Here is a 12,502-nt window from a genome sequence, read left to right as displayed (position 1 = left end):
TTCATTCTCCTTCTGTCCTTCTTTGAAGTGTTTAGAGACAATTTGTTTCTAGGCTTTTAATTTAGCAGCTGTAAAAACAGTCCAATGAGATGGAAACAACAGAGAGAGAAGAAAAGGTTTTTATATGGGTTAGTGCTGTCATAGCTGAGCACTTAAGAGAGCCAAACCAGCCCTGCAGATCTGTGTCCCTGCTCCACACTGAGGAGCCTCAGCTGCAGAAAACCTGTGGCTGTGCATGCTCCCTCTTTCTGGGCTGGTCCATGCAGCTGTGTGATGGCAAGAAATGTATTCCTCTCGGATGCATCCCGAAAAATACACCTCTGTGTAGGTGTCAGGTATGGGCTTGCAGCACTTAGGGGCACCTGAGGTCTTTGCTCCCAAGGGTGGAGGGATTTGCACAGTACCAGGGTTCAGAGCAAGGTGTGACTTACCTTTCCTTAATTTCTGGCCAGAATGGAGGCAGCCTGGGTTGATCTGGTGATCATGGGGATAAAGGTCTCAGTTCAGTCTGATGGTGTTTCCCCAGGTGGGGTAACCCAGCAGGGAGGTGTGAGAGTTTCCAGAGGAATTGGCCAACACCCTTGTGTTGACTGACGCTGTTACTGTGGCACAGATCTGGCTAGAGGTGGCTGGAAACTGGTCTGATGGGGGAAAGGCTTGTCTAGGTATCCTGCATGGAGAGTTCTGAGGGTCAGGCAGCCGTGTCTACACTCTCAAAGAAGCTTCACACACCCACCTGAACTATCAACCCAGGAATTCCCAGTGAGCAAAGGTATGTTGGAGTTGTATCAGATCAAGGCTTTTACAAACTGGATTATTGTGGCTCTTTGGACGATGTTGCATGAGTGATTTTCTTGGATGTCAGCATTTCTTCCACAGAGGGTATGGTACATCTCATGATGTCTTCTTTTCCTGCTACAACAGATTTTGTGTGTGTATGTGTAGGCCATTAAAAAGAAGAAAATTGTTTTAATCACTGCAGAATAAGCTAGAAAAGAAACTCATGATCACACTATGGAAGGACTTAAAAAAGATAGACAATTCAGCTGCTTATTAATAAAAGATTAAACATTATTATTTTAAAAAATAATAAAAGGAATGCTTTGCATCATTATACATTTTAAGTAAGTACAAAGTTCATATAATAATGTTTCACTTTAACCAAAATATTGATTCCTCAGTTCATTGTATCTGTGGGAGGAAACAGATCTTATAAATAATTTATGTACTAGATCTTAGTTCCATTTTGAAAAACAGTGGGGTTTTTTTCCCCCATGAGCTAAATGCTTCTCCCTTATCCTCTTGTTCCTCGTGATGAGGACTTTTGCCTGCTGCATCACTGAACGTTTCTGCTCCCATCACTGTCCTGGAGCTCCCCACCTGGAGAAGCTGTTTTGCTGGCCTCATTGTCCGTGTTGTTGTTGAGGATGTCATCACAATCCATCTGTGCCATCAGGTTGAAGCGCTCAGCCACGCAGTGGGCGGTGAGCCGAGCCTCGGGGTCGTGGTCCCAGCACTCCGTGATGGTGTCGCACAGGAAGCGCATTCCCTGCAGTCAGAAGGGCTGAAATTAGGATCAGAAGGCAGAAAGGAGAGCATCTAACACAGTTTTAGTGGTTTACCAGACTTCTGACAGCCTCCTGCGTAAAGGCTGGTTTTGGCCAAGCTTAAGCACAAGAGGAATCAGCCTCGGTAAGTTGTGGAAGTGCTGATGCTTCCACTGGCACTGCTTGTGTTAGAGCAGCAGCCTCAGCTCTCACAGCATCTGCTCCCAAACATTCCCCATGTTCTCTGGAAACCAGCTTGTGTTGGCTGTGAGACTTAGAGCCTGTTTCCTTCCAGCCTGTATTTATTTCCTGTCTCGGCCTTGCCCATTTGGATCAGAGCACCCTAAAATCCTAAAAGACAGGAGAGGTGTGGACAGTGACTGTAGGCTGCTGGCTGAGCCCAGCCTCTGGGTTTGAGCTGCACCCTGCCTGTTACACCTGGAGGGAGGGGTTGGGGAGGGGAGGAGGTGCTTTTCAAAGGTAGGTTTGAAAATAATTTCTTACATCTGCCTTCTTGTTTTAGCGGCATTCTGAAAGGGTGTGCTGTGCCAAACACTCGTTTCAGTGTGCAGCTGAACATTGTTCTCCTATCACAAAGTGTGTTTTGGTTGAGATGGGCTGAGGTGCTTCCCAGTTTACTCCAGAGCACATGGAGTTCCTCTCAGCTACAATGCTTACATCTCCCAGAAAGCTGGGAGTTTTTTTGTCCAGTTGTGTAGGGCTCTGAAAAGAGTCACAATATTTGGGGCCTGGGAACAAAATAAATGGTAGTATTCAGCTGGTGCATCCCCCACCCTTTAGCTAGTAACACAGCTAGCGCCAGAAGCTGTGCTGAACCTTCCCTCGCCCATGTAATTCCATCATGTGCTATTGCTCTTGGCATCATTGTCAACTAAAGTTGGAACACAGTGGAAAAATCATTATTCTAAATAAAGCTTCGTGGTTTTCAGTGGGTTTTATGTATTTCTTAATTTGCAATTAAGAGAAACCTGAAATTTCATGTGGACCCACACAAGAGGAATATCCAAGTCCTACAGAGATAGAGTCAGTTCCATCTGCCCTGCTGCACCTTACTCAGAACTCACTGCTCTCTGCTAAGGTTCATTGTGTTAAGTCTTCCATAATAGACACAGATTGGAGAGAACAGGATTGTACAGCAAAAGTGACAGATGGTGTGTTTCAGCACCTCTGACGTCACTTATTTATTAGCTTAGTTGAAAGGATTTGAGGGTAATTGATTACATGCAAAAATGAGCTAGCTTAGGTGAAGCTTTTAAAGTCATCCTGTTCTTAAACAGGACATCCAAGATTTTCTGTACTTAGTTTTCCCTGAAATCATAACATTTATTTGTAGTTTGGCTTGTAGTGCTGACATTCTTTTGAAGAGATAACTGAAACATCTTGTTTGGCTTACAAAATGAACTTAGTTTGGCTTTTATATTTGATATCTGTTTTTCTAAGATTCCAAAGGATGCTGAGTTGTACAAGTGTATTTTTAGTGGCAGTATTGACTTTAGCTGCCACTGCTCCTTCCTGTCCTGCACCAGCCTCTGGTTGTTCTAGTACCTCAGTCTGTTCAGCTGCTTTGTGAACCAGATTCACCTGGCCTAAAAAACTGGGTTTTTTCCCTTTTTATTTCAATATGCTGGGGTGTAAAACAAGGTAGAAGCATGGACCTAAGGGGTCTGTAAGTTATCTGGGAAAGTGGGGATTAATTTCTTTAGCTGACTTTGTTGTGGGGCCTTTCATGTAGTTGCCCTCAAGCTGCTGTTAGGTAAATCAGCCCTGTCAGGGAAATTAGTGCTGACACTTGCTGAAAATCAAACCATGGTCTTCACTTGACTGAGAGCAGTCCTGACGGTTGAAACGTGGAAGTTTTTATGACTTATTGTCATAAAAATGACAATATGACTTATGACAGATGTTCTGGTGGGAACATCTATTGGTGCCTCCCATTCAGCTGAGTGACTTGTCACCCTTTCTCGATGTCACCCAACACTTCCTCCCACGGGAAGCCCGCCTGGACCCCCGGAGTGGCACAAGCCGGTGGCTTTCTGCTGCTTCCCAGCAGATGGTGCTGCCCAATTCCTCATCCTAGAGAGAACTGTTGCAAAATGCCCAGAAATTGCTGTAAAGCCGGGCTTGTAAGGAGATTAATCAGAGAAAAAACTTTCAGCAACATAATATGGCTTTTCTGTTCTTCCCCAGTGGCCATCAGATGGTCCAATAAAAAGTTCCCACCTTATAAGCCTTGTTATGTTTGCCTGCTACGCCAGCCCAACTACAGCAACATTATTTCTGGGAGGTGACTGCAGTCAGCCTCCCTTCAGCCCTGGGAACAGCACAGTTATGCTCACACTCTATCAAAGTGTGATTTTTGACAACCCAAGCTTCTGTATATTTTTTCTGTGGTTTCAAAGTTTATCAGAGACCCTGTGAGGAGAATGTCTGAGCTGAATACTCAAAGGCTTCAAACATGTGGCACTACTGATTGAAGTTCCTATATTTGCCTTTGTTACTAAAAAAAACTGGGTGAGCTCCAGAAATGCACTCAGCAACTGATGAACTCCCCAGGGGTCCCACAGAAGCCACGGATTCATTTGATCCTGTTTGCAGTTTTGGTCAGTCGGGTCAGCTGTGAGTCTTTGGACAAACATGGTTTTGAGAGGAGACACTGTAGGGAATATGTGGCCTCCTAAGGTTGAGAAATTCTCTCTTTCCTTTTGCAAAGCCTGCCTCTGTGTGCCAGCAGGGCAGAGTGGGAGCAGAGGCAGTGTGTTTTATGGGTGGATATTGCTAAACAATTCACTGAGCACTGCAAAGCTCTGAAAGCCAGCAGGCTCGATGTTCCAGCTTGATTCTCAGGTGAACGGGAGTGTTGATCAGCAGATGGTGTTTTTCCACAAGACATGTGAGATTCAAGAAATACCAAAGTCAGGCAAGATGTGGAAGTCACCATCAGCATGCCTGTTACCCCTCTTGTCCTTAGAGTGTGGCAGAAAGCACTGGCCTGGGGCAGAAACCCTGTCAGGGCCAGGAGGGAGCTCTGTTTCTGTAGCTGGCTGATCTGGGTGTGCTTGTAGGTAGTTTTAACAGAATACATTTTGTCACTGCTGAAATGTTCCCATTCTAGAACACTGGGTTATGCCCTCTATGCTGACACATTTGCTTTCAGACCTTCTGAATGCTGGTGAAAGACTTCCCTTGACAAGCCCTGAGCCTTGCGGAGCCCCTGCTCTCAGCTTCACTCACTTTTCCTGAGTGTTTCACGTGAAGGAGATGCTTTCTGGTTTGCTCTTCCTTGTGGTAATGGAAATTTCTCTCATGTTGAAGGTAATGTTGAGCTTGAAAAATCCAGGCAGAAGGCTGGATGTGCCTCCCTTCCCCTCTGTCCCTGCTGTGAATGGCTGTGTGTGAGGGACTGCGTGTTTCCTGAACCTTCCAGACAAGGTGCTGGGGGAGAAGTGGGGCAAAATCCAATGATTCATGGGAAGAACTGCACTGAAGTGCTCCATTTTGCTGTTATCCTCAGGGTAACTGAAACCCATCACCTGCTATGCACAACTTCCTGATCATGGCTGTTGATCAGCACATTCTGCTGTGTCTGTGGCTGGTGGCTTTTCTGCAACAAGGAAATGAGTGGGACTTGTGTGAGCCCAGCCATCCACAATGGAGCTGAAAGCAGATCCCAGGAGTTCTGCCCACTTTCCCTCTGACTATAAATTTAATTTTTCAGGCTGGTTTAGTGAGGAAGGACAATGTGTGTTGCTCTGTTCTGAGCCAGCTGCTCCCAGCTTACCTGGTGCACCAGCCAGCTGCTTGGGATCTCGGGCCGGCCTCTGCCGTGCAGCACGATGTCCCTCATGGTGTCCACACAAGGCTGCTCCTGGACTTTCGACCCAAAGGGCAGCTCATAATTCTTTACCTCTGCGAGGAAGCAACAGCAGCATTACAGGATGTTTCTCATGCATTCCCTGCTTTGTTTTGGTATGGCCCACTGGATGAGAATGGATTTGTTTTTAACAGTCTGCAAAAAAATAAGCAGATCTGGAAACAATTGAGAATTTGAACACAGAAATGTATTGCTGGGTTTTCACATAGAGGTTCTTTTCAGAGACAGCACCGAGGAACCGTCTGACCTCCTCCCTGAACCCAAAAGATGCAGTACGAAGGACCTGGTTTGTCTTTGGGTGAGACAATTTGAGCAGGCAGAAAGTACTGTGCTGGTGAAGGATGGGAGAGGTGACTATGGCATGAGAATTTCCGGATTTCTTCTACAGGCAGGGAAGGGGTTAGAGGAGAAATGGCCCTTCCAGAAAACCAACCCCATGTTGTGGAAAACCAAGGAGAAACTGGCTGTTGGCAGAGGTGAGAGGCCACCCTGGTTTCTGCCAGCTCCCGCCTGGATGTGAATAGAGGTGAGATATGAGCAGGGAGAGATGGCCTGGGAATGCTTTCTTGGGAACAAAGGATGCATGGGGCATCCAAACCAGGCAAGGGCCTCCCACTGCTGACCATGGGGCTTGCAGGGCAGTTGGAGCAGCTTTGTGGCCAAGGATTCCTGCATTTCTGCGGGCTCATATTGTGAGTAGGTGGGATAGAGAAGGAAGGTGAATCGGAGCAGGCAGGGGCTAACTCCAGGGCAATTAATGAAATGTTTTGCTACACACAATTGTAGATGCCAGGAAGGCTCTGGGAAGTGACAGAGTGTGTTATACTGTCAGAGGCTGGGGTTTGTGAGTCCCCACTACAACATAAGCTTTCTGGTGTTGTCTGAAGGAAAAAAATGGTTGAGGAGGGGAAGGCACCTTTGGCTCTTCTTGCTTGATTTGCTTTGCACCACCAGCACAAGCTCCATGGGACTTGGCAGCTCATCAGCTTTGAGCAGGGACTGGATTAGATGTCCCCATGGATCCTGTCCTGCTCCTTGACCACTGAGCCACCCCCCTTAAGCCACTGCACACAAAGCAGGGGAATCTGTCGCCAACTCTTGGCAGCCCTGCAGAGACCTGGACCACCCCAAGTCATGCCTTGTGCCATCAGTGGGGATGTGGGAGTAAGGGAGCAAAAAGGCAAGCAGCAACCTGGGTGAGATGCTCCTACCTCCTACCACTTCACATCTGGAGGCCATTTCCCACAAAACAAGGGCCATGGAGTAGACATCCATCTGCTTGAAAGACTCCAGGTCTTCCAGGTTCACTCTGGACTCCAGGACCTCTGGGGCCATGTACCTGGCGGTGCCCACCTGGCCGCAGAGAGGAGAGAGGCATTAGCAGGGGTGGGCGAGGACTTTGGCCACAGGACATGGGGGTGGCTGGCAAAGGCTCCTCCAGGGAGGGCTGGTGGGTCATACTTGCCTGCCCGCTGTTGGCAAAGTCGTCCACCGTGAGGGAGGGGTCGAGGCGTATGGCGATGCCGAAGTCGCAGAGCACGCACTCCTGCTCGTTCTTCACCAGCACGTTTGTGCTCTTGATGTCGCGGTGGGCGATGGGGATTTTCGGGCGGCCGCAGGCGGTGTAGTCGCTGTGAAGGTGGGCCACCCCACTCACCAGGGACCCAGCCATCTTCTGCAGGTCCATCCAGCTCAGCACGTGGTGGGAGAGGTAGTCCTTGAGGTTGCCCCGGCTGTGGTAGGCGGTGATGAGCCAGTACTCCCGGCGGGGCCCCGTGCCCCGGTCCTCGGCAGTGAGGAACTGCAGGACGCTGTCGTGCCTGAGGCTGGTGTCGGTGAAGATCTGGCTCTCGTTCTTCCAGGAGGAGTATTCCTCGCAGGGGAAGATCTTCACGGCCACAGTCTCGTACTGCCCGGAGCGGCTGTGGCTCAGCTTGGCCCTCCACACCTCCGCGAACTGCCCTTTGCCCACCATCTCGTCCAGCTCGATGGGCAGCAGCTCGGCGGGGCGGCTGCTGCTGGCCGGGCTCTCGTCCATCAGCACCGACAACTTCTCCTCCCGCTCGCTTGCCTTCCCCTGCTCCGGCAGCACCGGCGGCTGTCCCTGTTTCCCACCCCACGCCTTGGCTCTCTTGCGTCGCTTCTGCGTGCGGCAGAGGTAAAATATCACCGTGATCATCACCGCCACCAGCAGCGGGGGCAGGAGGCTGATGGCAGCCACTGGGATCACCTCTTTGCTCTGCAGCATGGAGTAGCCTGAGGGGAGGAAAGCAAAGGCGAGGTGCTGCTGCTGCGGGTCTGCCACAGCTCGTTTTCATCACGCGGAGGAGGAAAATATGCAAAGCTGTTAATGGAGCGCAGCCCTTCCCGGGGCCGCACAAGGGCTCATCCCCACACAGAACCCAGATGTAGGCACTTAGCAAGGGGGATGACTGGGTTTGGTCTCAAATTTAGCTCCATTTATCAACAGAAGACACAGGCCAGCTTCACTTGGATGGGACAGTGTGGCACAAGAGACTGCAAAGGGCATTTTGGGGGGTCCCAAGTGCTGCTTGCGCTCGTGGCAAGGGGAGCTTGGCTGGAAATAACTATGATAAATCTGAGACAAGGCTCAAAGAAAGCAAATCTCTGAGAGGGCTTGGGGCTGGAGCTTTGCTGGACGCCTCTGGTGCACACAGAGTCAGGAGTGATGCTGGGGGTAGGCAGTGTGCAGGACCACCCAGCTCAGGGGAGTGCTGGGATGCTTTGCAGGATAATTAGCACACAGGAGCATCATTTCAGCAATTTTGTCTGCCAGTGCTGGCATCTCCTTCCTCATTACAGGAGCAACCCCAACAATCACCAGGGCATGGCTGCATTTGTTTTATTTCTTTTAAAAACCCCCTGTTGGCCTTCAGATTGAGAGGGGGAGGACACGCACACAAAGCCATAACCCTCACACAACATATAATTGTCTGATCCTTTGATGTTTGTGATTCCTGGAATAAACATGCTGACTTCAGTAGAGATATTCAAGTAAAATCTTACTCAGAAGTTTTTCTGCCAAGTATAATAACCCAGGGGAAGAGGGATAAGAATCATTCCATAAGCAAAACTCTCGCTGCTTGACCTCAGTGTGTGCAGATCATAATTCAGGTTCTGGAAAAACAGAGCATTTAGCTATTTTCCTTGGCAAATTTCAAAAAAATGTGCTGCAGCTAATTTCTGCAAGGCTGTGAAAGCGTTTCTAAAATAGGCATCAGGTTTAAACCACAAGATCAACCCAAACTGATATAAATCAATAACTAACTCAGGAATATGTTTATTTTGGAAAGTATTGGGCTTGGATATTACCTACTGCTTTAATGGATTTACCCGACGCTTTGGATCCCATCTTTGAAACTCTGAAGAAAGAGAAGATCTTTTTAAGGGAGATGTGTGCATAAGTCCTGAAAAGGGGAAGTGAACACAACTTCAGGAAATTCCTGCACGAGGATGCCCCTTCCTGATGGAAGTCTTTTGATACACAGGGGCTGCAGCAGGGCTTAGACCCCTTCTATGGAGAGCAAATGTAGTTGATCTGGCAGTAACCACAGGTCTGTAAGCCCACACCTTGTCGAGCATTGCTGTGTGGGTCTGTCCATCCCTGCTGAGGGGATATGGACCTCCAGGGCTGGGCTCAGCTGGAGCACAGGTGGAAAGCACTTGCCATGCTCCACCCGACCCAGCATCTTCCCGAGGTCTCACCTGGACTTCTGTGTGCACAGCTTTAGGAAATGATGGTTCTGTGTGCTCATTAGCATGGTGTCTGAGCTCTGATGGAGTCCCCTGCATCCCTTGTGCAAGGGCAATGCCACCCAGACCTGAAAGCAAAGCTTAAGGAATCAAGAAACAGGAAAAAAATCTGTCTGCTTCAGCAGACGAGAAGTGCTCATCTGCTCAGGAGTTGTCTAGACCATTGAACGTGACAATAATTTAATATTTAGAATGCAAATGATCCCTTAAAGCAGAAGGAAAGGATGTAAAGAATCTGTGAGCTTGGGGTTTGCCTAGGCTGGCCCCTGGCCCGTGTCTAAGAGGAGAGGGTTGTTAAAGAGCTGCACTGGTCTTGCTCTGACTTCCAGCGCTTTCCGCGCCGGCTGACAGGAGGAGGCTGGTTATGGAGCCTTTGCTGGGGGTGGCATTTCCAATGAGCCGGTTGTCATTTTTGTGTGAAATTGCATATCCCAGCACCAGCTTTGGGATTTGACTATCTCTCCCTAGAAGTGTGTGTACCTGTTATGTTTGGCTGGGGAAGCGGCAAAGAACCGCCAAATTTAGCATCATTTGCCTCCATTAAAGTGACTTGTTTGTTCAGAGAATTTGCATTTCATGTGATGTTTTTCTTTTTTCCTTATATTGCAGGAGAGCTATACCACTGGCTTGCAGGTTCTGCTTAGGCTCATTTTCAGTATCTCCTTGTGTGATTATGGAAAATTTGAGGCATTTCATTTTGCTTTTGTTACAGGTCGGATTGTTGATGGACACTTGGATAAACCTGGTCCACTTGGAGCTGGGGAGGTTTAGACAAGCCCCCAAAGGCTCTGGTTGGAAATATTTCCAAAGCATACGACCCTCCTGAGGTACAGAAATGAGCTGCCTCTTAGTTTTCCCTCCTGTAGATTTACAGCTCCCGTTGGATCTCCAGCCACGTGCAGCAGCGTGCCAAGCCACGCTCACGTGTGTGCTCAGCACCTGGCTGGCTCCAGCTCCCCCTTCCCGGGAGAAACACTGCTGCAGGAATTCCCAGGAGAGCAGCAGGGGAGGCATTCCTGTGTGCCCACCCCAGCATCTCCACCTCTTGGTTACAGCCATGAGGGATGCCAGCCATTCCTGTGGGTGTGTTCTGGGGCAGGATTTGCTCCAATGCAATTTATTTAAAGCTTTCAGAGCTTTTGACTCTCATTACGTTACACCAGCCCCTGGGCTCCCCAGATGATTCAACCTCTGCTGAAGGCACAGCCCACTGAGAGATATGGTGGGTTTTCCATCACCTGATGTTTCCAGACAAAGGCTGCAGGTGTTTCTGCTAGGAATGCTTTGGCCACTGACAAAACGCTGGGCTCAGTAACGGGGTAGAGATTTTAGCTGGCTTTTGTATAGGGAGGTGAAAGAAGATGGCAAAAGAGCCTCTTCTGCCATTGCACCTCCTCCTCCACAGGAAACACAGGGGATTTGTCATTGGTGCTGGGTGCTGCTCCCCCATAAACAGCATTAACAAAAGCACTCACCATTGGTGTGGTTTTCAAAGATGAGTTTGTCGTTGCACTCCTGCTCATCCACACAGCCACAGACGTAGATGACGCCGTCCTCGCTGGGCTGGTGGCTCATGATGCAGCGCGAGGTGTTGTAGTTGGGCACCATGAGGTTTTCGATGGGGCGCTGGGGGTTGTGGCAGAGCGTGCTGATCCTGATGCTCTCGTTGTCCTGCCTCCTGCAAGTGACAAATGAACCCACACAGAGTTAGCTCGGCAGCTTGGCCCTTGTGTCACCTTAAACCCGGTCCTAAGATCGTTTCTTTCAAGCTGTGTAGGGAATGACTATTTGCAGTGGCTGCGGTATAATTCTACTTACACGTACTTATAGGACCAGTGATGGGCATGACTGGCCCTGCACAGGTACAGCATTGCAGCTACTTCTGGGTGCATTAAAAGAAATTGCAACCATTCATTACTTTTCCAGGAGCAGCCTCTGTCTCCTGACCTGGTTGTGCAAAGCTGGGGATGAAGGTATGGAGAGATTTCACCATAGCTTTGAGGTCAGCTGGGAAGTCAGACATAAAAGCCAAGGCAAGGACCTCAATTCATCACCCTCTCCCTGGTGAAGTGCCCCGGTTTCAGCACTCCCCACATTTTTTTTGTGGCTACCAGGTAATTTGACAGAGGAGCTCCCAGATGAAGAGTCCTAGGAGGGTGAGATCCCTTCTGCTAAGGCTGAACCCTGGAGCACACGAGCATGAGGCCAAAGCTGCTGCTGTGACTGAGATACCCACTCAGGACAAGTTTGGATGATCCACAAATGCCTCTGCAAGTGAGCAGCAGGCAGCAAGGCTGGCCTGGAGGTGATCTTATTCTCTGGCTGAATCTTAGAATGGGATGGGAGGTGCTGGGAGGGGTTGGCAGGGTATTTGTGACTGTGTAGCTGCCTCACCCCACCTAATCCACATTGCAGGATGCAGCTCCATCCTGTGCAGTGGGATTGCTTCCCTGGCATGGGGATTCCTGCTGCAGGGGCCTTGCTTTTTCCTGTACGTGTAAGCTGTAAATGGGAAAAACCCAGCGACACACTGGATTGCCTAGCCAGGATTTAAGGTGGCTTCTCCATGTGTGCGTAGGGGAATTTGGGGCAGGGGGTGGATTTTGTTATTTGTTTGTTTGGGTTTCTTGTTGTGTTTTGCTTTTTAAAAGTCCATAATGCAACAATTAGGTTGTGGCAAACTCCTACTGAAAGCTGGCATACAGCATTCACGCTAATTAGCAGGTTGAGATAAAGCCTAGCGATAAGTGCTTGGCTGGCTTTCACTTTGGCAGCCAAATTAAAAGGGAAAGTGGAGGAAAATCACTCTGGGCAGACCCAAAATGGATGCTTTTTTAGTTTTGCTCACAGGGCCCAAAAAGCTGGGGGAGGCACTCTTCCGGGCCAAACCATGCAGTGTGTGCTTGGCCTGAAATGCAAGATTGTGTTTCCTGTCCAGGCACCTCTCACAGGAGCAGAAAAAGACTTTTTCCAGGGGATAGGAAAGAGGTGGGTTAAACCCAGTGGGTTAACCCCAGTGTGGTGCCAGCTCAGTTGTCCATGTGCTGGATGGGGATTGACCTTGGCTGCACCCCTGCATGTGAACTGAGGTTTCACCCCCCTGATGCAAGAGGACATCATAGGTTTGGAGGTCAGGGTTGCTGCTTTGCCCTTGGGTTCAGCTTGTAAAGCTAAATTCAGAGGTTTATGGGAGTTTATAGGTCCAGCACCAAACTTGCCCCGCTTTGTGTCAGACACTCAAAAGCTGAACTTACTTAGAAAATAAACTGGTACTAATTACAGGGCAGAC

The 12,502-nt window shown here is 49.1% G+C and overlaps 1 protein-coding gene across 1 annotated transcript in view; it reads right to left on the bottom strand.

Annotated features, from left to right (window-relative positions):
• Window positions 1-1,048: 1,048 nt before the first annotated feature.
• The window catches only part of LOC121338419 (TGF-beta receptor type-2-like), a 30,374-nt gene continuing 18,920 nt past the window's right edge, over window positions 1,049-12,502 (bottom strand). Inside the window, exons 3-7 of the mRNA XM_041409371.1 lie at window positions 10,689-10,891; window positions 6,905-7,695; window positions 6,651-6,792; window positions 5,347-5,474; window positions 1,049-1,549 (exon numbers count right to left, since the gene is read on the bottom strand). Of these exons, the coding sequence (XP_041265305.1) occupies window positions 1,337-1,549; window positions 5,347-5,474; window positions 6,651-6,792; window positions 6,905-7,695; window positions 10,689-10,891 (1,477 nt within the window). The 3' untranslated portion in view covers window positions 1,049-1,336. The remainder of the gene's footprint in view (window positions 1,550-5,346; window positions 5,475-6,650; window positions 6,793-6,904; window positions 7,696-10,688; window positions 10,892-12,502) is intronic.

The sequence above is a fragment of the Onychostruthus taczanowskii genome, unplaced genomic scaffold, assembly GCF_017590055.1.
Source record: "Onychostruthus taczanowskii isolate IOZ18803 unplaced genomic scaffold, ASM1759005v1 scaffold10, whole genome shotgun sequence".
Lineage (NCBI taxonomy): Eukaryota > Metazoa > Chordata > Aves > Passeriformes > Passeridae > Onychostruthus > Onychostruthus taczanowskii.
The sequence above is the reverse complement of the archived record's forward strand: the minus strand, read 5'-3'. Positions and strand labels throughout refer to the sequence as shown.